This window comes from Cebidichthys violaceus, unplaced genomic scaffold (genome assembly GCF_023349555.1).
Source record: "Cebidichthys violaceus isolate CVI_PGR_0920_01 unplaced genomic scaffold, fCebVio1.0.p SCAF_17, whole genome shotgun sequence".
Lineage (NCBI taxonomy): Eukaryota > Metazoa > Chordata > Actinopteri > Perciformes > Stichaeidae > Cebidichthys > Cebidichthys violaceus.
Genome location: NW_027176340.1, coordinates 6,944,125 through 6,970,220, shown reverse-complemented (window position 1 = coordinate 6,970,220; position 26,096 = coordinate 6,944,125). Strand labels below are relative to the sequence as shown.

At 41.5% G+C, this 26,096-nt stretch overlaps 1 protein-coding gene across 4 annotated transcripts in view; it reads left to right on the top strand.

Annotated features, from left to right (window-relative positions):
• ppp1r16b (protein phosphatase 1, regulatory subunit 16B) overlaps positions 1-26,096 on the top strand; it is an 82,005-nt gene that overhangs the window by 5,575 nt on the left and 50,334 nt on the right. For 2 of the 4 annotated variants that reach the window (XM_068712397.1, XM_068712394.1), the window contains exon 2: positions 20,925-21,343. In XM_068712397.1, coding sequence (XP_068568498.1) covers positions 21,079-21,343 — 265 coding nt within the window. In that variant the 5' untranslated portion in view covers positions 20,925-21,078. Of the gene's footprint in view, positions 1-19,630; positions 19,782-20,924; positions 21,344-26,096 lie in introns of those variants that run through there. The other 2 variants (XM_068712396.1, XM_068712395.1) reach the window with 2 other exon arrangements.

Genomic DNA, 26,096 nt, shown 5'->3' with positions numbered 1-26,096 from the left:
TTGTTGAAATAGTCCCTGTGTGTGTGCGTGTGTGTGTGTGTGTGTGTGTGTGCGCGTGTGTGTGCACGTGTGTGTGTGTGTGTGTGTGTGCACGTGTGTGTGTGTGCTTTTTGAAGTCTGTTTTCACATGATGGGGCCTTTAACGTCTGGTTTCGCCCCGTCTTCCATCTCTGTCTGCGCTCTACAACCATTGGTGTAGAATTGACTGCTCACTCTGGTGCTTGGTTGTGTCTGGTAGTACCGAGGCTGCAGCTGAGGGTTGTGTGTTTGTGGTTGGTGCGCTTGGTGTTGTGTCTTCTCTTTAAGCCGTTTGTGCCATTTATAACCCCCCCCCCCCCCCCAAAAAAAACAATTTTAACCCTTTTTTGGCGATGGCTCCCTGTGCTTGAAAACCCTTGGCACACACACACACACACACACACACACACACACACACACACACACCACATTCTGTTAACCGCTAATGTTTTTCCCATTAAGGTTTTAAGATTTTATAAACTAGTGAGAACCGATGCTCCCTCAGCTCTGATTTCTTAAGTGCGGGATTTCTTTTGAAGTGTGAACAGTTGGATCTGTTTAAATAGTGATGAGTGAGCACAAGTTTGTCTGAAAGCTTACTTTTAGGAATCCTCAAAATCAGTTTAAAGTGTATTATAGTCTAGACATGATGCTGGTGTCTAAACCGATCAGCGCCAGTTGCAACTTTCCTGCAAAGAAGGAGCCGGTAGCTCACATCTGGCTCAGATGTGCAGCTTTTTGTTGCATCAGCTCTGAAACAATGACATGGTCAGTTTTCTAGCTGTGAGTCAAAGCCCCTGCTGGGTTTCAGTCCAGATCCAGATATCTAATTATCTCCACGAAGAGATTATGTGTTTCTGTCCTGTTTGTTTGTTGGCAGGATGTCTTAAAATCATGTTGACAGCTTTCAAAGAAATTAAGTATAAAGGAAGAATGTTTGATGTGGCTTTACATTTTCAATCTATTGCTCTTTTGTTAAATTGTGAAATTAGGCTTTGTGAATAATTTTTTTTACTATTTTCTCATGAAGTATTATTTTTAACCCGTGGTTATAACTAACTGTGTATTGACACAAATTCAAAATTGGGTGAAAAAACATTAAAATCACCACCTGCTAGAATAGAAAATCAGTAACAATCTGGATCCCAATATCGACTGAGAACGCTATTTTTTGTGAAGAAATCATGATACATAATTACGTTGTCTAAATTTATAACAAGCAAACACTAATTTCTCAGATAATCTCATTATTTTGAACAAAAGTGCTTCATTGAATGAGAACAAACCTTTTAACTAGTCAAATGTTTGACTCACACAAGAGTATACATATTGTGTGATTTCAAATAGACCTTTTATTTGTTGTTATCAAAAATGATGCTTTATCGAGATATATATCTTGGAAAATGAAATGACCTAATCATGAGAGGGGATTTTGGCTTTATCCCCCAGCCCTAGTTGTTTCCATTATTTACTTCAAATATGCACAAAACTATACACCGAATACTGGAGATGATTTTGAAAAGTCATATAAAAAGGAAGCTGTCTTCCCACCGGGTTTGTTTGAATCTAAACTTGAGTTGCGATGGTCCCGTCTCCCTCTAATCCTGCCAGTCCGGCTTTACACTTCTTCACTTTGGTTCCAATCTGTGGTGCGTTTGACTTATTCTTGGAAAATCGTGTGCGGGTTAGTGGAGCGATGTGAGAATTACTGAAGGGAGCGCAGGAAAGGGAAAAAAGAGAGACTACTTCCACTGCCCTACTTGGAAGATGATATTGTGTGGCATCAAGATGGGCCTGCATGTTATTTTGTGCTCAGTGGAACATTTTCTTGCAAACACTGCAGTGCTGTAAGTAATAATGTCCTCATCATGTGGACGTGTGCTTGTATAGAGCTTTTCTAGTCTTCCGACCTCTCAAAGCGCTTCAACACGACATGTCATTCACCTGTTCACACACATTCATACACTGATGACAGGAGCTACCATGCAAGGTGCCACCTGCCCTTCAGAGCTGTCTAAGCATTCATACCTCTTTAGAAATTTGGGGTTAAGTGTCCTGCCCAAGGCGACATCGGCATTGTAGTGTGAGTGTTATAACTGCATTAAAGCAGAAATTCACAAACCTTTAGAAATAGATTTTTCATCCAACACAAGTTATAAATGTAGCGAAGGATCAACTCCACCCTCACTCGTTTTGTCTGACCTGAAACTAACATTGACAGACAGATCTTTGCTCTGTAGTGTAGTAAAATGAGACATCAGCATGTATAGCTCAGGCCATGACCGCAGTTACTGGGACGGTGCAGGCTCACTGCGCACCCATCTTGGTTTAGTAATGGATTAGAAGTGACACTTACTGCAGGCTGGCTGAGTCTAAGCCTTGTTTACTCTGGATAGGTCTTAGCCAGAGACTCAAACCATCATTAGGCAGCGAAATGACTCAACAGTGAGACAGAGCTCCGCACTGGGAGAGCGAGAGAAAAGACTTTTAAAGAGGGGGAGGGGGGGGGGGGGGGGGAGAGAGTAGGAGGAACAATTCAGAAAAGAAACAGAGGATTTTCCTGAGATAGAGTGAACCGGATGACTTTAGCGGGGGTGGTGAAACAGGGCGTGTTTTGGTCAAACCCTTTTTATAAATAAACAGACAGATTTGTCTAAAATAAACATGGATCGCTCATGTCGGTGTGGAGCAGATGGCCGAATAACCCCACCCGGGACCGGGACAGGACAGCGCGGTCAAGGCCTTTTGTAAACCATCTATGCAAAAAACAAACAAACAACCAGTTCAGAATTTTGTCCAATTCCAAATTGATTTGCAGTGAAGGGATCAGTGTTGTGTCTTGTCAGGAAAAGGTGGGGAACCCTGACCGGAGGATCTGCATCTCTCTTCTGCACGTTGATGTAACAGAGATCTATAGTCTCACGGTGGGCAGGTGAAATAGAAGATGTCCATTTGTTGAAAAAACATCTCCAGGAATAAAAGGAACCATCGCACGGTAACGGAGACAACAAGAAAAGACTTCAGACTTGTACAACAACAAAGCAGAGCGGTAAGAATAAATAATTTTTTTTTGGACATGACAGGGCATAAATCTGTACTGCAAAGTGCTGGTGAGAGGAGGAGAATTATATTCCTTCAAAGTTAGCCTAATGGACTGTAAGACAGGAGTGCAGATGAGAAGACTTAAGCTACTTACACACAGGGAGCCTGCAGTGCTTCTTGTTAAATTATCTGTGAATAGAGTTTCACCAAAGTTCAGGAGTTCACACGTTGGTCTTCTGTCTCAATGTGTCCGCGTTGAATAGATTATGCAATAATGCGTGCAAAATGGTGGTATGTGGTCGTGAGACAAAGTAATGCAGTATGTTGAAAGGTGCCCCGTGAACCTTTTGACCCGTAATGGTGCTGTGAAGCAATGTTTTATGAGCGGGTCCTCGTTTTGTTTGGACCACGAACACTCGTCTGCACATGGGCGACATGATGCACATTCCTGCCTCTGCTTTTATGCTATTGCAGCGCTTGACGTAGCGCAGTAATGCGCCTGCAAAGGCAATGATGCAGAAGACTACAAGCAGGCATGCATGGATGTAACCAATACACGATTTTAAGATGTAAAAAATAGTTTATGCATGTTTTGTTATTGAGGAAAATGAGTAGTCCATTGAGTTCGAGCTTGAGTTAATTGAGCGGCTTGGCAGAAATCTGAAAGTATTTAGATAATTGACTGATTCATTGTTGGAATCACCAACCATTCTCTGATTCCAGTTTCTCAAATGTCTTTATTTCCTGTTTGATGTAGTCTTGAATGATAAAAAGAATCCTCAGGGAATCCTTTAATCTCTTTCATTGGGTCCCTTGCTCTCCATCAAACCAACATGCAAAGGGAAGTTTGTGCGTGCTTTGCCTGGGAATGTCGCTGCGTTGCTCTCATCAGAGCCGTGGAAGGAGATTGCCGGTAATCTCACAAGGTCTTGCTGCAGCGCCGTGCATAAAAAGAAATCCCAGCTCATGTTTCCACATGAAGCAAACAGGGAAATAAAACACTTACAGGTTAAGGTGCAAGTGGGAAGGAGGCAAAGATTGTGATAACACTTGACATTTTTGTCTCTAGAGATGGTAATAGGGATGGATATTATCCGTTAGGTCATCTTACTCTCTCGTTTCCTCCTCTTTGTGATGAGGTTTAATCCATTGAGTTTACAGAACTGATTCTGAACTCCATGTCTATTTGAGTTAAATCTCCTTTTGGCACATTGCGTGGTAAACTGCAAGCACTGCTTAAAAAAGTTGAATTGATTTTAAAAGCTTCTACAATAAACCTCAGTCTACACTTGCAAAGCTTACGTGGTGCACAGTAAAACCCCTTTCCCACTAGACAAGAAACCCACCGACATCTGGCTTTTTTTTTTCTTCAGTGGGAAAGGTTACCATCGGCATTCATTCCCTGGAGAGATGACATTGCAGTCGTCACAGGTATTAGTATTTGAAGTGTTTGATATGTGACACCTGGCTGGAAACACTGATTTTGGCCCCTTTTCCAACGCTAAGATAAGATTTATTAGTCCCACAGCGACTATGTGACGTGCATTGAAGTGAACGTATAATGAATAAAATCATCAGGTATTTGGACCATTATTATTTATTTATTAACGTACAAAACATAAAATATGTACGACTCCAGTCAGACAGCAGTGACTTTACCTCGAGGATGGTCGTAAAACACACTTTATTTGAACTCGACAGAAACAAAATAAAACTCATCAAAACGGTCTTTGTTTGTCTTTTCACTCTTCCAACAATCACCAGCTCTAGTTTGAGCTTTTGAAAGAGAGGCTGAATTGGTAACGGAAATAAAAAAAGAAGTAATCGGCGTAACATTTTTGCTGTTTCCTAAACCTGTCTGTGATGTTGAACGTGAAACACCAGGGGAAAAACAGAAAGGCCAGTGCAACGGCATGGTATACTCGCAATGGGAAAGCAGTCTAACGCCTATTTTTAGTGTGTGTTCCTGTGTGTAGAAAACTTTTATATAGACAGGTATATATGCGCTCGGTGGAAAAAGGAGAGTGCTCTAGATTCTTCAGTCTGCTTGGTAAACTGAGGCTTCAGCCTCCCTCTGACCTGCTGACTGTGGGCTTGTGCAGGGATGGAAAATGTTTCTGTCCGTGTCAGTTGACATGGTTTAGTGTCTCTGCTCTGAAGATCTTCCGATTGAAGATCTAGTCGTAAAATGGCTATTCAGTTAAGTAATGATTATTTACATCTATACTAAACAAAGAAAACCGTGCCGATCTTAACCCGTTTTTGAAAAGTGTTTTGGCTGTAAGAGACTTTATCTTAGAATGTACAAACACAGGAGGAATTTGTCTTCCCGCATGCTAAATGGTGGCTTTGAAAATAGAAAAAGGTTCCACATTTGGCCTTGACTGTTGCAGCTTTGGTCACATCTTGTCAAAAGTTGTACAGCCCGTTGCCGTGCTTTGTTGGTACAATATGTGTGTTTGTTATTTACATCGGCCTTTCCTCACATCATTTCCATCTTGGGCAGTTGGACCATTGTGGGTTGAATATGAATCAGCTAGAAGTGAGAATTGGTAGAGAAAATGCATCCTCTGAATCCAATATGAAAGCATAAGAACCTGCAGAGAGCATACAAAGTGGTTTTATTCTTCCTCAGTGTACAGCTTCATTTCTATTCACACACAGAACAACACTGTAGCATTGACAGCGTTTCTTAGCACAGAGCAGGTTTCTGTTTACGATTGTTTGTCCATGTAGGTGTTATTTATTTTATACGGTTCATATTTTTAGCATGTTTCTTTCTATTCTAATTCACTCATTTTACTCCTTTTTGAATGTATCCCACTACAACTGTGTTTTGTATCTTCATGATTCAGCTGCCATGTGAACTTAGGGTCCGTTAAAGGGCCAGTGTGTTGGATCTAGTGGTGTGGTTGCAGATTGCAGTCGACTGTGTACCTCTCTACTCCCTCCTCCCTTTCCAAAACTGCAGTAACATGTTCCTGTAACACCATCCTTACCTTAATAACACTACTTTAGGAGCAACGGAAGTCAGGTGGCGGATGGTGTTGCCACGTTTTTGCGCTCTGCGGTTCACGTTACTGTAGTTTCTCGAGCGTGTCGGAGAACTACGGTGGCCTTCAGGTAACAAAAACGTGACACAACGGACTCCACAAACAGGACCCACTCCATATGAAGATATTAAGAGTTAAATCGAAGCAAAGCAAAACACAAAGATTCTTACTTTCAGGTGATTATACACTAATTAAAACATAGTTATGAATATTATATTCGCTTTCCCTTAAATTCTACACACTGCCTTTAAGTGAAGGTGTCCTCTAGGTGCTGTATTAGATGTCCGCCTAAGTAATGATTGGTGACACCTGCATGTGTCCTAAACAGGGCTGTCTAACGTTCAGATGCATTATGGAACTCGATGAAAGTGAAGAGCCATAATGTCTTGGCTGCTTCAGGCCTTTTTAGTTGTGATGAAATATATTTAGCAGAATGTTTTCCTGTGTTCTGCTTCTTCTGCTCTCTTGAAACAACCAGAACAAGATGGAGAAGCAGGAGAAGATAGACTTTTTTTTAATTATATATATATATATATATATATATATATATATATATATATAGATATATATATATATATATATATATATATAGATATATATATATGCTGCCACGAGCACAGTGGAAAAATGTAGTGACGTCAAGCAAGAAGCAGATTGTGTTTGTTCTCGTGTCACAGCAGATTCTTTAAATAATTAAGTAGTGTTATTATTGGCCAAATAAGGAGAATGTAAGAACACAGTCTTCTGCTACTTGGAGGGTTAGGGTTAGTATTCTACCCTTAAAATGTGAGAACATGACGTTTTTTTTCTGTAGTCATGATGGACTTTTTAGTCCCCCATGTCTCACACCTTTCCATTCAGGTGAGTTCTGAGGTCTTTTGTCCAGCTTGACTAAATGCTGGCTTGAAGGCGGTACAATGGCAGGACTATTGGCCCTGGCCCGGTGCTGACCCGGCTGTGTCAGGCAGCACGAAGTACAACCGTGAAGTAGGTTAACAGGAATTATAATGTGGACTTTGCAGGACTGGAGGACCAGCAGGGTTGCGTAGCAGTGATTAATATGTCGGTCGCTCACATGTTGGTCAGTAGGCCCTGCAGGATCAGTCCTGTAAGAGAAATCTAGATTTACTGCAAGATTGCTGTCTTAGTTATTCACAAGCTCCAAATAAATAAACAGCTTATGTGGCTATAAGCTGATGTAGTTTGAGCTTATTCATGTGCATCACGGTGGAATATTGAATTACTTTTGGGCACAAACACAAAAGCCGCTGTAGTGGTTACCTAAGTGTTAATGCTTCTTGGCTCAGTTGTGAATGCAGCTGGCCGGTTGTAGCGTCCCGTAGCACCCCAACACCTTGCTTTAGTCGACATGCAGTCTGCTGACTACCTCTGCCCTGGTTCATTACGACAGGGGAGACAATGACCCAGAATCTAGTTGACCCGAGTGCTTCAAATCAAGGCTCCACCGGAGGAAATAAATTCTCTGCCTACACCGGCACGCCCAGCGCCAACTAGGACAAGTAATCCAGACAGAATAAAAACGTCCTCTTAGACGACGCAGAGGGAGAGAGGGATGGAAGACGTGATAGACTTAGAGAGAGAGAGAGAGAGAGAGAGAGAGAGGGACTATTGACTGGATAGATGGAAAAGTGGTGCACTGCTGCAACACCAACACGCCTTTTGACATGAGACAAGTTATTACATTACAGTCATATTTTTTAGCTGATGCTTTTATCCAAAGCGCCTTACAATAAGTGTATTCAACATAGGTATTCAAGAGAACTACTAGTCACCAGAAGGCATAAGTGCATCTCCTTTCTTCTACACTATATTTGCTGTGTTTTTTTTGTTTTTTTTTAAGACATCCTGTTTATGAATCTGAGCACAGGTTGTCTCCTGGGTTTGTCTACCAGTCAACTGTAATGATCCTAATATTTAGGGCGGGGTAAAAAACATTTATATTATTGAGTATCTAGAACTGTAAAAAGTACTTAAGGTGGCATTGAACTTCTGTCTGCTTTACTTATTGTGTGTGTGTGTGTGTGTGTGTGTGTGTGTGTGTGTGTGTGTGTGTGTGTGTGTATGGCTCACTGAAGCCTGCCCTGTTTTCTGTTTATCTGTTTACATACAGCAGCAGCTGCTCCTCTTCTTTACACTCCTGCTATCCTCTGCCTCTCAATAAGGTTTATTCTCTTTCTTTTGGTTTAAAAGGAAGCTGCTGCTGCTGCTGCTGCTGCTGTTGCTGCCGGGGGAGGACACACGTTCATAACATAAGGAAATTGAAATGTGCAATGTACTGGATTGGGAGCATTTTTGAATGCCTCTGAACAGCTCTCAACATGGCGACGGTGAGCCGGTGGCTCACGGCTCCCGGTGCTAACATCGCTTACAGTGTAAACAACGGAGAAAGTGTCTGACCGAGCTCACCGTGTTTACCTGAGGGGGAACCTAAGGGTGGGTGCTACACTTCTGCAACGACGCTTTCGGTCATGACGGCTTTAACAGCTGTAGCCGCCGTATGAGCGCAGTGCAGAGCGGTGGCTGTGAGCTTGCCAGTGGGGCACGCTCACATGCACTAAAAGCATGCACAGCTGGGACGCCTATGTCATCAAAGCGAGGGAAGCTCAGATAAGAACACACACAGAGGGAGAGATACTTAATTTCTTGCTTAGGTTAGACATTAATCCATCATGTCTTTACATAGACAATAGTTGTTTGCTGCTATATTCATTTTCAGATTGTTGAAAACAGATCCTTTTAAATATTGATAAATAATCTAGTTTCAGTAAGTGCTGATTGAGTGGGATGCAGAATAATGGAGTTGTCATTTTCATGAAAACCTCCTTTTTGTTCCATGACAGAATTGAAGAAAAACGTGGTTGTAAGCTTGAGAACGTGCAGAAGTGAATGAAAAGCATGTCTGTGATTAGTTAAAGCAAAGCAAAACAAAGCCTGATTAAGAGATTAACATATATAATACATAATTAGTGTATAGGATCAAGACATTATGTAACAGAGGACAGAAATTTAAGCACATCATTCGAAAGACGTTAGGTGAAACGACTGATACGCAGCGTTGAAAAGACGAGAAATATCAGCGTTTAACTGACTGAGGGGAACTGCAGCATAACTCAAGCTCTACGCTGGGTCGGTGTACAGTGAGTAATTTAAGGTGTGTGTGTGTGTGTGTGTGTGTGTGTGTGTGTGTGTGTGTGTGTCCGTCTCTCCAAACACAGACCTGCGTTCTGTCAGTTTGACTTCAGTGACTTTGGGCTGACATGGCCAGGGGTCGTGTTTCGGCTAATGGCCGCGGTTGTCGGATAGGTCAGATGTCAAATCTCCGTGCGGCAGTCAAAACCCACTGCTTCCTGTTTTAATGGCCATGTGCTGTGTCATTAGCCTTTTGTGCAGTGTTTCCTCAACACCAACTCAGGGCCCAAATTAATTGCTCGTTAACGAAGGACCTCGGGGTACAACTTCAGTTTTGACGTTTCGGTTTGCAGTGAAATACGTTTAAGCGCTGCTCCTTCTGTCTGAGCATCGGAAAGGAATTCAGCTTCATTACGACTGCGTCTGTTTATTCATAGTTTCTCGCCATCGTTCCTGTCAGTGGCGATAACATTGCATTCACCAAGTTAACCGTTTAGATCTGGGAGCAATAGTCCAGCAGGGCAAGATATATGAGCAGAGGCGTATTCAAGTTTTAAACAAACCACTAGGTTGGCCAAACCCACTCAGAAGAGAAAAGCAAGAACACAACAACTCTGCACTTCCCCCGAGTGAGAGAGCGATTATTGTAATGCTTGAAAATAACTTAGTTTGTACGACGTATTATCCAACCGCGTTAGAAAACAATTGTTTATAGCTGCTCCGAACGGCCACAGTGGAAGGCGAGAGGCAGTAATCTATTTAAAACGAGGATAACAAGGTTTTCATGGTGTCGCACTCAGTCGTGTTGAAAGAATGAAAATTGTCTGTTTTGGAAACTTTAATTCTACCAATTATGATGTAGGACGGATGAAAAGTGTGTTTCAGATGCCGTTAGTGACATTTCTGGTGTGTGCCTTTTTTGTTTTTTTACCTCCAAATATCAGTGGTTTGCAACCTTTTCTAAAGCTCTTCATCATCATTTATCATGTTGCAGATGTATTCATTTGAATTACACAGGGTGAAGCATAATAGAAATGATATTGTACATTGAATGGCAGAAGCCGGATGTTATCTATTGGTATCTATTTCAACTACTGTGCTCGATTGCTAACAGATTTGAATTAATTCTCAATCGCAGCATGTCATGTTAGGGTTTGTCACTGGCTGGGGATTACTGGTTTTAGATAATCTGACTAATCTGTTGGATTGTTTACAAACTGTCTGATCATCTGAACATGTTTCTTGCCCCGTCGCTGTGTTTCTAGATCTTAATAATGAAATCATGGCATAAACCTGAATTATTGTAAAAGGTAGCATTTGCCATGTAAAAAGTCAGGGGCGTGGAAAAGGACAGAGTCCTGATCAGTATAACACATTGAACATTAAGATAATTTATGTGTCCTTTAAGCACCTATTAGCATGTGAAAAATGCTGCACATTGTCGAGCCTCTTCTGGTATGCAAAGAGGGAGCTATGCATTGATTTCTCTTTGGGTCTAATATGTCAGCCGAGGCCATCATTTTCACCAACGACAGAAACTGTCTGCACTGAAAATGACTGCGCTGTCTGACGTTATGGATTTGTATTCGTCTCTGATGACCGTTACACTTTGGTCAGGCTCAATTATGAACTCGGAACAGGCTGTCATTGTGCAAAAGCTTTTTATGGGTCAGCTAATTCCTGAAATGAGAAGATGTCGTTGCTCATTTAAAACATGAAATTGGATCGAGTTCTTTTATTGCAAACGTATTAGCAAAGTAATCCCATTGTGCTCTTCCAGAAGTGATAGTGGAGTCTCACAACACCAGATCTTACATGTCACACTGGGGCCTTGAAGAAATCCTATAACAAATTTCCAATTAAAAAAAAAACAACCTTAAATTAATAGTAAATTGTCTCGTCTGATATAAAAATAACCTGAAATGAAGTCGGTCCGTTGATGAAGGATCTTGGAGTGATAGAAGGTTTCAGGAGAAGTGTTTGTATCTGAGCTGTGATGGTCGGTGTCACTTGTACAACGGCTGTAAGTCCGTCTACTATCCGGCTGAATGGTTTCGGTCGGCTTGGCCCATTAGCGTCGGCCTGTAACTCGGGGCCTCTGGGGGTCAGCATGGTGACGGGGCAGAGGGTGAGGGCCACAGCTTCACGGCCGTTTAACAAGCAGGCAGGCATGCGAACATCGTGTACACAAACTTTCTCATGACATAGAGGGGTTTGTACAGCCTGCATGAATACACACACATGTAGATAAAATGCAGATACTCGCGCGCGCACACACACACACACACACACACACACACACACACACACACACACACACACACTGGTCCATTGTGTGCGCCACTGCCGCCACTGTGTCTCCACGCGGAGCGTCCTGACACAGCACACGCCTCCTCACTGCTAAATGTCACACACTGTTACTGACATTATTGCTGATGCAAAGTGCAGCGAGTGTGTGTTTGTTTGTGTGTCACGTTGTGTATGCGACCAAAACTATTCAGCAATAAATCAGTTAGTCAATCTAGAGAAAATGCAGCAATTTGGCAACTAATTAAAAATGCCGTTAGAGTCGCTTTGCTGGTTATGGAAACTAAAACTGAGTATTTTCAGCTTTCCTCTGTTTTATTTAGTTGTGAACTGAATTTCTTTGGAGTTTTTCGTTGGTACGACAAAGCAAGACATTTGAGTATGTCGTCCTGATTAATTGATTAATGAATAAAATAATCAGCATACTAATATATAATGAAAATCATTAGTTGGGCAGGGACCCTTATGTCTTTTCAGGGCTGCTTCTGACTATTTAGATTCTTTTTGTTTGATAAATAACTTTAGAATTATTCTTAGAATTGCTGTCACTTAGCTCTATCATTCTTGTTTTTCCCTATTAATCTATTTCAGCACGATGTCTTTTTATGCTGAAATCTGTTTTGACTTTATTGTCATGATCGATGATGAATCATTTATCAAACGCCAGATAAAAAATGCCCATCACAGAGCCCAAGGAGATGTCTCTTAATTGCTTCTTCTATCCGACCATTAATCCCCCAAAAAATATGAACCATCATATAAAACAAAGGGAAAGTAAGAAACACATCAGATATTTCTGGGCGCTTTTGCTTGAAAAATTACTCAAAATTGTGATCGATGTTAATTTCCTGACTAATCATTTCAGCCCTCTTCTGTTTTGCTGTAGACGTCCTCTTGTCCCGGATGTGTTTGTCTCCTGCTGCCTGGTCGTGTGTCTTTGTCTTTGCATCTGCTCGTGCCGGACAGAGACTGATAACGGCATTAGCTCGTGTCCTCATAACAGCAGATGATGAACTGTGAGGAGGAGACTGTGAAGGTACAGCAGGATGAGCACAAGAACACAAACACATGCACTACGTTGTGGTCCAGTGCTCGGCCTTCTCCTTCCTCCTCTTCCTCCTCTTCTTGCTGATTGACGGGGTCAACCTCAGTGGGTGGAGTCTTCTTATTTTGGCAACTCGCTCCTATAACTGCCCGTTATAGCTGAGAGGGACACTGTGAAACGTCGCACTTCTTTGTCCTCGTCTTTTGTCCTCGTCTTTGTCGCAGTCAGAAGTAGAACAAGAAGTAATTGGTTGTCAGATCTGTTCAGCACCTGAAGAAGAACACCACTGTGGTTATGACAAGCATATCTGTAATGGGCTATGAGGGCATTTTTTTAAAGACATTAGACATTCATAATGGGCTGAAAGTGAGGGAATAGAAAGTCTTTAAAAAGATATGGTTTTCATTTGAAGTATTATTAAAATCTTGCCAGCTACTGAATAGAGAGGTGCCAGTGTTAGAACAAAACCATTCTGATTTTGTCAGAATTCAAGTTTACATTCTTACTTTCATATTCTCCTTTCTTAAAGTAAATATGACGAAAGGACTAATGTTAAAACCTTTCCTTTTAAACTGTCTTGAGGTGATGAGAGGAGGTGGAGGTGATAGATTGAAGATTTCAAAGCCTTTTGGTGTTCGACCACCGGTCCTCATTTTGAGCTTCAAGTCAATTAGTTTGAATATATTCTCTCTCTAAAATTCTCTTGGCACTCAAACTAAGACATTAAACACAAGTGACCGACTTCAGCTTACAGATTCAAATGGATTCAAACGCAGATTTGAAGAAATGCATGGTTGAGACTGCTTACCTCCTCCATGCATGGGGAATTAACTTTCTGTCGACTCGCTAAACTCTTCATGAACCAAACTCACAATGAGTGCACTGTGTGCTGGGTGGTGGAGGGGCTTTCTTACTATTGGAGGATGTGCAGCCTTGTAATTACAGATAAAACAGACAGTTAGCTCCAGCATGGGTTGTCGGTTGAGTGGGCATTTTTGACACCATTGCCACTCTTTTCTTAGTACTGATACCTTGCAGTTTTTTTTAAGTGACTGAGCTGCTGAGTCATTTGTTCTCAAAGATTTCGGTCCTGGTTGATTTGGCGACACCTGAGGTTCCCGGTGGTAACAGAAAGTTTGGTTTTGATACCACAGCAAACACGACAGAAGAGCAACCCGAGTTGTTTTTAGTAAAGAAGTCGGTCAAATAGTTTAACCGTGATCTGATTCCCTGCTTCACATGGTCAGAGTAGTTTTCCACAGCAAGGAGTCGATTACATGAATGAAGATTTAAGGAACATTAACATAAAAATAACATAATAATAATAATAAGGTAGATGCAATAGCTATATATTCTGTGTCTGAAAACAGCTATGGAGATAAATCTGCCAGCTTGTTAGTTAACATGCTGATGAAGACTGTGTGATTTTGTTTAAAAAAAAGAAAGTAAGTGAATATTTATTTCTCCATGCTGCTGACAAACGTGTACAACATGATGAGGCAGGAAGAGCAGAAGTGAAAACATCCTAAATACAAAATATTCTAGCAGGATAGTTAATATTAACACAAGGTTTAGATGAAATCCTGCCTGTGGTGTATTATGAGCTGTACCGTGCTGCCATTAGCTATACTGTACGTCTGTTTCCAAATCACCTTCATGATGATGATGGAGGGGCCAGAATGACCTCAATCCAGCTGGTTTGTGGAGATATTAGTGAATTAAAGCTGATGTCAGCACTGCTGGACACACACATGCACACACACACTTTTGTGATGCTATAATTTTTGTGCCTTTACTGGAGGCATTCATTTTCTGATTCATTTCCTTTTTTAAGCCCCTTTTCATATACCTCTAACTTTAAAACGGCTCCTTTTATCAAGTGCGGGCTCTTAAAACGTCCATAATTTAGAGTTCTGGTTCCTGTCCTTGAGAGGACGTTTGGCTCTCATAAGTGTGGAAACTCATGAACGCACACAGCTGCGTTCTAGCTGTCAGTGATGAAAAGGAGATAATGGACCTGAATGCTCAGTGACAGAGGCTTTGTACTGGACCGTCAGGCGGCCATGACAGGCGAAATGTTCAGACCGCCTCGTTCTCTCCAGCTTGTCTCTGTCGGTGAGATACAGAACTCCAAGCTTGTGATAATTCATTGTTAAGATGTTTCACTTGAACAATGGGGGTCGTTGTTATAGCATATTGTCTTTTTTTTAAAGTTATGTCTTTTTTTAGTAATGTTCTGCTCTGACAGATCAGCCGCAGATACAGTTTTTTTACAAGAAAATCTATTACAGTTTGAGTCTGAAAGATAAATGGAAAGTCTGCCCCAGAGAGACGTCTGTTGTCTTTTTAGGTTAAGAAAGAGCATTGTCTAAAGTCCAGACCACTTATGTTTACTTCAGGAGTGTGAGTGGTGTGGTTTGCATCTTTTGTGATCTTGTAATCACAACAAAGCGGGAGCTCTTGTGATGCTTAGGCGGCTGGCCATTTATGAAAACAACAACCAGAATAAAAACAGACAAAACTGGCAGAATTGTTAGTAATTGGCATAAACGTTGTTTAGCTACAGCTGCAAGGTGTGCATCGTCTGACCTTCTTGTTCTAATAATCGTTAAATGTTTGGCCGTGCCTTTTTTTTCTTCACATAAACGTAAAAATACAAAGTGTGAGTGCAGTGCAACATTCTTATCTGCAGCCTGGGAGCCGATTGAGGTCAATCTGTGATTTGCTGCTTTGGCCCCGGGGACCGGCTGTGATATCACCAGAGGGCTTACCGTTCCCCGAGTTTTACATATCTTCAAAGAGTTTGTCTTTGCCTCATGTCAAGTACACGGGGTGTTTGCATTGTCTCGTTTTTCACTCGCTGCTGAAGTTCTTTAATGTGCGAGTTGATCTCCCGACGATTTGTTCCCTTCCGTCTTCTGCTGTTTGATAAATGCCTAAAGGCTGGTCTAATGTCATTTTCTCATCCACCTGTCGTTAATGTTAGAGAAACAAGACCACAGATCAGTGCGAGCGGCTCTTAAGGTTTATGATCTGTGAGAGAGTCGGTATGTGGAATGGAAACTTCTCTGTAAATGTCCCCCACAGAATAATGCGCGAGAAAAAGGTTGAGTGGGCACGACGTGAGATGAGCAGCGAAACCGCTGCACGCTTGTTCAGGCACCCAGTAGTCCGGATCACTCGTGTGGGTTTTGGGGGCGTTCGGGTGCTTGAGAGGGGGTAGGACAATACTTTGTCTAAAAATTTGTGCTGTTCTCCAATGAATTCATGCTTGTTTGGCACCTAGAGATTGGTATTTTATGTGAGTAGGTTAAAATCGAGTAGTTGATCAGAGTACAGAGGACTCGTACTGCTGTATACATGACAACGCTATCACTATCGAGGGCGTTGGTTTGGTTTAACAAGTTGGGAAACTGGATCTGGATCAAATGAAATCTAGTGTAATTCAGTGATGTCATTCATGAAGACCTACTGACATCTTTTAGTTGTTCAATAAAACATCAGAAAACTGTAAAAAACTAAATGTTTTGCTATATTGTAAGACAAAAATAAAGCTGTTAATTGTCAAGTTTGAGAACCTCAAATCATGAAAAATGTTTCACTTCTGCTTGAAAGCACCACTTAAACAATTAATTGACTAGCAAAATATTTAACATTTCATTTTTTATGATGGATTTATCATTATAACGCGCTCCATTGTAGCACAGCCTGTAAAACAAGACAACAAATGAGCCATAAAGTTCACTTGTGCTGTCTTTTAAGTTTATTAATGTTGACACTCGGTAACATACAGTGAGTGCAAAGGCGACACCGACGAGCTTATCAACGTCTTTATCAACTCAGAGACTCTCTCATCAGCATTACAGCTGGACAGGCGGAGAACACTGCTGAAGTGATATTTAGGTGAGTAAATCAAACCGATACTGGAAAAGTGTGAGATAAAAGTAGGACTCTAAAACATGTGATAATTCCCTTTGCTCATTATCTACGTGTGCTGTATGATACCTTTACATGAAGCCACAGAGTTCTGTGTAAGCAGGCGAGGCAGGTTTATTTGTGAACAGCCTTTCACAACAAGGACATTCAAAGTGCTTTACATACAGCCACAAATTATTGCTGTCACTCATCGATTACTTCAGAAGTTATTAGGTTGTATGGGTCTGTTTTCGTCACTCGCTGCTTTTTCTGTCTCTAGCTCTGTGTGTGTGTGTGTGTGTGTGTGTGTGTGTGTGTGTGTGTGTGTGTGTGTGTGTACTTATGAGTAATATCATTACCGCTGCTCTGATTCCCCTGATTGGATCAACAGTAGCTCCTGGGTTTCATATTCCCGGCACTAATGCCATTGACCATCAAAGAAAACACTGGACGTTCCTTGTTTGTCACACATCCTGTCTGAAGTTAATTCACTTTGCTCGCTGCACTCACATCTCAGAGACATACAGAGAGAGAGACAGGCAGAGAGAGAGACATGCAGAGAGAGAGACATGCAGAGAGAGAGACAGACAGAGAGAGAGACAGGCAAAGAGAGAGACATACTCAGAGAGAGAGACAGACAGAGAGAGAGACATGCAGAGAGAGAGACATACTCAGAGAGAGAGACAGACAGACAGAGAGAGAGACATACTCAGAGAGAGAGACAGACAGAGAGAGAGACATACAGAGAGAGACATACAGAGAGAGACAGACAGACAGACAGACAGAGAGAGACAGAGGGGTGCGCTGTGTCCGGCAACTTTTAACGAGTAAAACTCTGCATATTAAAGCATTTTGTGTTGAAACGTTTTGTAAATGTCAGCGGTTTAGGGTCACAGTTGCTCGTTGGATCAGCTTCACAGTCTGCGGCTCCTTTTGTGATGTATGTTAAAACTTCAATCATCCCAGTGGAAATATTTGGTCATATTTGGATTAATACTGTTATGAATAATTAACTTCACTCTTATTTATTTACTGACTTTTTTCTCAAGGTCTGCTGTGCCACATATATTTGTAATTAGGTGAAAATACACTCTGATGTATCTTAATATATAAAATAAGACACGACGTCTAAAAGACACCTCAGAGTGCATCATTGCAACACGGACACCTACACACATGTAGCGCGCTCTTTGTTTGCGGTGTCCTTTCACGACGATCAAACCCGTGTTTTTTTTTCCATGACCGTCTTTGTTTTTTGTGTTGTAACTCGGCAGCCAGCGTGCTGTGTGAACATGTGTGTGAACGTGTGTGTGTGTGTGTGTGTGTGTGTGTGTGTGTGTGTGTGTGTGTGTCCGATCGTGTGGAGCATTTATTATTTCATCAGCTCCTTCACTGAACTCGACTCCTATAAACCGGAGAAGGGCGGCTGACTTCTTTGGCTGCAGTTCAGCTGAGTGAACCTTAATGTCACATATAAAATAAGGCAATGAAAACTTTACGGCTAAGCGAATGTTTTTCAAAGTATACAGTGAAGTATAACATGAGCAAAACAATTAGGGTTGCAGTTTGTTTAAAAAGGAAAGACGTGAGCCGTGTGTAGCGCTGCTCATGACCTTTTATCTCTGTTCTACTCGTCTCCTCTTTACCCAGCGTGGTGCGCCTCCTGTTTTAGCACTGGCTCACTCTTAAGAGGAGTCTGCTTCATGTCACTTGAATAGATGTGCCTCCATCAGTAGGAACATCGTGTCAGCAGCAGATGACAGAACAAACTATCTCAATATTTATGACATTTTAGAAGAATTATTGTTATTATTGTTATTATAACCATGGGATTGATGACCATCCATATTGATGCATGTATTGCTTCTTTAAAACGTATTGTTTACTTTGAACGTTACATTGAAGTAACACCACTCTTCAAAATCCAGGATCTGATTCTGTTGATAGTTGAATGTTTTTTGTGGTGTAGTTGTGTAACTGCATTGTTGTTGTTCCTTATTTACTGCCTTTCTGTGAATAAGTATTAAATGTATTTTAGGTTTTTATAAATTGGATATTATCTTTTCTTTCTGCAATTCTCTTTTTTCCAAAGTGTGTTGATACACTGTGATTCACACTTTGAATACACTCATTGTAATGAGAAAAAAATCCTTTATTATTGAATCATGTTAACAAATACCTAGATTCCAAGTAACTTCAACGATGAGGTGTTCTGATTGTCACTTCTGATGAACACAATGATCTCTAACACAAAAAAAATATTAAAGATAACAAAAATGTATGTTGTGATTGTTGACCTCAAATGTAGAGTAAGCTATGTTGATGATAGACATTTTGTAAAATAGAGAAAAGGATGAATATCTGTATATTGACCAGATTTCGGAAAGATCTTAAATGGCTAAGAAGACTGATGTGTATTTTTTCTACCACCAACACTAAACCGACTTCTTTCCAGCTTCTTCTGGCCCGTATTTGCTTTTCACACCAGAAAACCTTTTATTTTTTATTTTAATAGACAAATCAATCTAGAGACTGAACACTCGACACTGCTGCACCCGCCGTACGTCTTCTTTGAAAGAATTGCTGACAGCTTTTAGTTTTAAATCTCCCCAGAATGATTTGAGAACCCGCTGCTGGTCCTCTTGTGATCGACCTTTGGATCGGGACCCAGTCTTATCGAATCATTTGCCGTAAACCAGTTGGCTGTGTAAAAGACATTTCCCCTTTTCACACAAGCTCTCTTAGTCTCGATCTCCACCTGTCATTTGTCAAATTCTGTGAAAGAGGAAAGTCAGGAGAGTAACTTTGTGCAGTTTAATGCATGTAAAAGTTCAAGAGTGGCCAAGGTTTAGTTCCGACTTTCATTTGGGTTTGGATGTCTTTTTTGAGTCATTTAACTTCTGTTTACTTACACACACACACACACACACACACACACACACACACACACACACACACACACACACACACACACACACACACACACACACACACAGGACTGAAAATGATGCTGCTGTAGGAAGTGATTATACTGCGTGTTTCCTGTCCATGTTTTTAACAGTTAGGTACCAGTTGTGTAGAGCTGCAGAGGAAATGTAGTGTACGGTTGGTGGCAGGCTGACTAGATGTAGTTGCACATTGCATTGTGGGGCATTTTATCAGGCGATGCTGCTGGTTTCATGAGTGAACGGCCGCAGACATGAGGAAATATTTATCAGCATCGGTGAAACAGTAGGTTTGATAAATAACACGTATGTATATTTTGTTTCTAAAGCTTCGTAAATCATATAAAGTGTCATTTGTTTTTGGTATGTGTGTATTTGTGTGGGCTGGACTTTTGTCAGGAGAGGGTTTATAACGGCCATAGATTGTTAAGAGATTTGTTTAAAGGAAGTGGTCTGAATAGACTGAATCCCTGTAGATTTTCTACCTAAATTTAGTCTGTTTACTCTATTTAACTATATTAAGGTTTATTTTAAATGTGCATGGTTCTGTTTTTGACCCGTTATGTTGTTAAAGGTTAGTTTTTCCAAATCTATACGATCATTTAGAAATATATCCATACAGTGTGCTGCTTTCTTGGTAGATAAAAATATACAGTCAGCTGTTTTTTGTTGTTTCACTGGCAGCATAACTTTCAGTGGTCAGAGAGGAAAACAAGAGACTTTGTGTTCATGTTAGGCGAGTTATGTGTAACAAGTCTATCCCCACTTCAGCTCACTGCCCTAGAAGTTTTTCTTTTTATCAATCATCAGACTGGCGTCTACTTGTAGCTTCCAGGAAGTGGTTAACCTTGATGGAGGATGGTACAGATGTCGACAACGGCTCACAAAGCAAATGGAAAATTGAGACTGCAACCCATGCTCATCATTTCAGTCATATTTCATATCTGTCATTTAGATATAAATGGAAAAATTTCCCTCCTTTTGTCATTACTGAACCCTTAAAGGCATCATCTGCATGGGGTGTGTGTCATGCTAATGAATAGAAGGAAATGGAACGATTATGAGAATGACATTGCTTTCATTTTTGTTTCACCTTGATGTGAACCAAAGAGTGGTCGGTAGAACATGAATCTGATTTTGTTTACACTTGACAGAGAATGGAAACATGTGACGAGCAAATCGTTATTCAGCGCTTGGTTGCGTGGTGCTTACGTCTCTTTAACTAGGACACCAAAATGCATCTCTGTGCACTTTGCGCTGGTGCATCAGACCAATACTCACTGTTGAATGTCGGTGTATCTTTCAAAGGATTTACTGGAAGTGTAAGCCGCATCAAACTACGTCCACATTTTATTTATTACAGTACCAGGTAGTAAAAGTTTCTGGCCGTGATCTTTATGAACAGTGTCTCCCTCTCTCATCTCTCTCTCTCTCTCTCTCCTCACTCAGGACGTTTACTGCTGCTTAGAGATGATGATGATGATGATGATGCTGGGAGGAGGCCACGGCCGAAGGTGCAGCCCTCGCTAGAATCACACTTTCTCCCCCAAACGTCACCCCTCCACCATAACATCCTCTGCTGCCGCCCCTCCGCCCCGGCGCCATGGCCAACCATCTGGAGCTCATCCAGGAGCTGCAGCAGCTGGACAAAGTGCCCAGTCTGGAGAGGCTGCGGGCGGCCCAGAAGCGGCGCACCCAGCAGCTGAAGAGATGGGCTGTGTATGAGAAGGAGATGCAAAACAAGAAGCGGAAGGCCGACAAGAAGGGACGCAACGCCAACAACCTCCTGCAAGAGTCCAAGAGGCATGTGTCGTTCGCCGCCAGCGTGGCTCTGCTGGAGGCCTCGGCCAGGAACGATCCAGATGAAGGTAGGGACAGCGAAGACGATTTATGATGTGTGCAAATTAGAAAATAGAGATTGATGGGGAAATGTGCTCAGTGTAGTGAAAATAATAAATTACACAAGTGCTCTTAACATGTGACCAATGGACACACAAAATCCGACCCACTGTAGATTTATTCTCATTGTAACGAGGCAACACACTGAAAGTATGTGCCGGGGTTCTGTTTATAAGCTCAGGAGTCAGACCCAGCACAAAGCTCAGTGACGCCACATTTGAATAATTACTCTAATTTCAGCCTCACCTCACTACTTCAGCTGGATATCAAAATGCCAAGGTCAGGAAAACGATTAGATGGGCCTGCCCACTTAAACTGCCAGTGGAAGTCACTCCGTCGGAGCTGAATTTGTTCTGCTTGGAGACTGTTTTCTCATTGTGAAATAATGGAGTTGTCACACTGAGATGAAACTCACGCCAGTCTTTTTAATTAAAATTTCTACGGATGGTGCCCCCCCTATTTTGAGATAATAATTGTTTTCCTCCAGTACCAACAGTCCCACGATGCTGTGGCAGTGCTAACACTGAGCCAGTGATGCAGGACTGATAACGGGCTCCTTGTATTTTCGATACGACATCTAATTTAACTTTGCTTTAACTTTAAATTAGATTGAGTTCTTTTTTTTTTATCATAACCAATACAGCCCATGGCTGTGCTACTGTACATACGTTGCTCGTGCAAGCTGTCGCTACAGATATGGAAGAAGCCACAAGGCTGACGTACAATAATTCTCACAGAGCAGACGCTGCCCTGCACTGCATATACACATGCACTGTATAAACATACACGTGCACTGCACACATATCCACATGGACTGTGAACCTGTAGAAGCTTCAGCTGGAGCGGACGTCTTGGATTTGTGTTGTCTTGATGGCCTGTTGGATTTTATCACGTGTAACCTAAAAAAAGATCTGATGAAGGCAGCAGGCGATAAAAGGATATCACTTTTTTTTGGGGTAAAAAGGAGAAGCTCGTTCTATGTTGCTAATTCTGCTGCTGCCTCATTAGACACAGAGAGATGTCGTGTTGTGTGTGAGAGATTTTGGAAACGGTTTGAATAGCATTAAAAGGGATTTTTGTCGTATGCTGCTGAGCCGAGTTTCGTTCCCAGAAAGTCTGCTGAGCCAATTAGACTTTGCACCAGGATGTTGTGGCTGTTTGTGTTCATGTGATTCTTTGAGAAACCACACGAGGCGGCCAGGAACATAAAACATCTACGTAATTACTGTCAGTTTCAGGAAATCTGTACAACAATACTTCCAAGAATTATCAGAAATATATTTTATGTATTTAAAGTCAGATTTGTTCCAGTTTTGAGAGGACTGACACAGGAATCAACAGGCTGCACTTTCTTTTTCTTTTTTCTTTTTTCTTTTTACATAAAAGCTATTTGAACAAATTTTGAAGGCCATTTTGCTCTTTAGTGTCCATATTTGGCGACTTCTAAAATGAAAATAATGTGCATGATTTAAGCGAGTACCTCGACTGGTGTTTGGTGGTCTGTAGCCTCGGCCAAACGATATTAGAGATTGCATTTTAGTGTGAGGGCAGTGTTTTGCATACCGAAACATTAGGCTGAATAAATAATGAATAGATAGATATAACACTAGACTGTTGCTGTAGATGTGCATTAATTATACATTGTGAAGTGAACTTGCTCTGCAGTTATAGCAGATACAGTATTTCACATTTTCAGCCACGCGAACAGAATGCTTGATTTTGTCCAGACTCGTATATCTCAACATACAACATACACATTTCCATGACATTTTGTACAGACATTCGTGTTCCCCAGAGGATGAATCCAAATGGCGTTGGTCTTTTCATCTAGCACCACCATTAGGCTGTATATTTGACTGAAATACTTCAACAATTATTGGATGAATCCTCATGAACTTTGACGTTTATTTACTCTCACAATGAATTGTAATAACTTTGGTGGTCCTGAGTTTTCCTCTAGCACCATCAATTCAATTTCTCTAGATTCTTCTTTGATTTTTGACCTCAAACTCACAATGTTGTGCTAATTACAGAATCTTAAGTGTGCTAACATGCTCAAAGAAGATGGTTAACATGCTACATGTTAGCATTATCATTAGCATGACTTTAGACTCTTGTCTAGTTTTTACGTAGCTGTAGTTTATATCATACATCATTATATTTCAATATGTACGAAACATAATTTCAGTCCATTATGACTCACACAACTTTATAGATGCCGCTAGTTTTCAGCACGACTGTGTTCACATTTGATGTGCTTTTCACAGATCCGAGTAAACATACCGGTCAGTGTGCAGCATTGGACACATTGAGAGCAGCTTCCTTTGCTTTGGATTCAGCATCGCCGATAACTGGCTTACAGAAGCCTTGTCAGCTCTCTGTACCGCTGACAGTGCCCGGGCAAAGAAGTATTTGCCGACAGTGCTGCTTAATGAGGGTGACCATGAAAGAGGCGGAGAGATAAAAAGCAAGGGACAGGTTGTAGTGTTGCCCACACAGCTCCAGTGGCAGCTGGCTAGCTCAGGAGCCCGATAATCTCCGCTCTCATTCCCTCTGGTCCCCAAATGCTCGATCAAGCATCGTGACTGCATGCTGCTCAATGCACACTGCTCCCGGGCTCTGGGCTTCCTCTACAAAAACACTATGTGACAGTGTCATTTGTTCTCTTGTGCAGTCATCTCAAAGACGGTTATGCAAAAGCAGAACGGGAAATTGAATGTGGATCATGATGGAAATGAGTTTTAGCATCTTGGAAATGCAGGACATCAGCACTGACATTCACGTTAAGATTGATTTTCATAAATTACACATATTATTTAGACCCCTAATTTGCAAGAACAGCGACTAGCAAAGCCGATGTGAGCAGTGGAAGCTCACAGATGTGTTTTTAGAAATAAAAGGAGCCATCTATCAACTCTTTTTCATGAAAGAGAAAGGTTGATATGGAGAAGTAAAAACAACAACACAGAGAGAGCCCGAGATTGACTTTGACCTGAGGCTGAGTCAGACATAATAAGATGAGACGTCGGATTGGCTGGACTGACTCCTGCTTAATCCCAGGTTGGTTGGATCGAGTGAGATTTCACTGCTCTCTCTTCTGTGTGGTTGCAGTCAGAGCATCTGTGTGTTGACCGGAGGCCATGTGTGCGAGGGAACACCGAGAAATGTGTGTGTTCATTGGCGTGCATGTTTTATGGGTGGAGTATTTACTGTTTTGTTCTTTGTATGCTCTACTGTATCCTGAACCGTCAACAGTGTTATTAAAACTGGGATTTGTGGATATTATATATATTGTATATTTATATGCTTGTGTGTAAGTGTGTGTATTCGTTTGTGTGTGTATTTTTTAATGTGTGTTGTGTTTCCTCTCTGAACTACAACGTCTCTGTCATTATAACTTCTTCCCTGGAAGCTGTGGCCGTGAGGAGATGCAGATATAGCAAAGGAGCTGAGGACACAATGTGTGTACTCGGGCTGAAGATGTGTTGTGGTTGTGAGAGGGAGAAAGAAAAAAAACGTACAAAGTCTTTGTGTGGATATTAGATCAACTTTTCAGTTTGTGTGTGTGTGTGTGTTTCATAGAGAAATGTGTCCGTATATGTGCGCAGTCTGCTGCTAGCTGGAGACGCTCTGAAGAAGCTTTGATCTGAGGAGAAAACAAAGGAGGAAACAGTAGGTAGGAGAGAGGATTGGATGGAAAGGGTTGCATCCTGACTCTGTGTCCATTTCTCTGCCCTCCGGCTGCCGCCGTCCTGAACCCTCTGCCCCCTCACTGTGATGAGGGTTAATGGCTGTGAGTTATTGTGGAGCACCTCCGTGTCCCTCTGTGCAGCTCTCTGACTATTGAGACTGATAGATTTTCTTTTCTCCAGAGAGTAGCTATCCTGTAGAGGAGCAGCCATCAGGGTCAGAAAGGACAGTCATTACACACACACACACACACACACACACACACACACACACACACACTGCCAATTCCTCTTAACACAAGTGTGCTATCTGATGAAGTTGTCAAACAACTCAGATGTCTTTGAAGGAGTCAAGACTCTCTGGAAAAACTGTGTTGTGCTTTCATGGCAATTAGCAAATTAGTATCCAGCTGCTCAGTATAAATGATTAAGGCAGCACTGAATTTAATGTAAACATTTGGTGACCCTGATCTGACTTGACTGTAAGTGGGTGAAAGTAACATGGATGAAAACAATGGTTCAGAAATCCTAACTGCTTTTCAAAGTGTCCTTGAGCAAGACACCGACCCCTGAGCTGCTCCGGATCGATCGTCTGAGAAGCGGTTCTGATTGAGGATAGTGATGCCTCAACAGCCTCACACTGCTTGTTATTTAATGTTGCTATTCAAGGCAATCTATTTGTAAACTCGTGTGCTACTCTTTTCATTTTGAGTTTTCATAGTTATTTAATGTTCTATCTTAATTGCGTCGTATTCATACTTGTAAAAAAAATAGCAAAACTGCAGCACACGGTCAAAACTTAATTTTGGTGTTTGATGTTTTGGTGCAACGTCCTTCTTCAGGCGTTTCATTTAACAAGTTACAGCAGGAACATTTTATAATATACATAAATGATTAGCAACCAATCCAAGGGATGAAGCAAATCAAGTATCCACAGAAAGAAGATATAAACAGACACCTGTGAAGGGGCTGAATCATACATTTTTGTTTCTACTCCTCTTGTTTTACTTTTCCCTTTTGACATTTCTTTTGC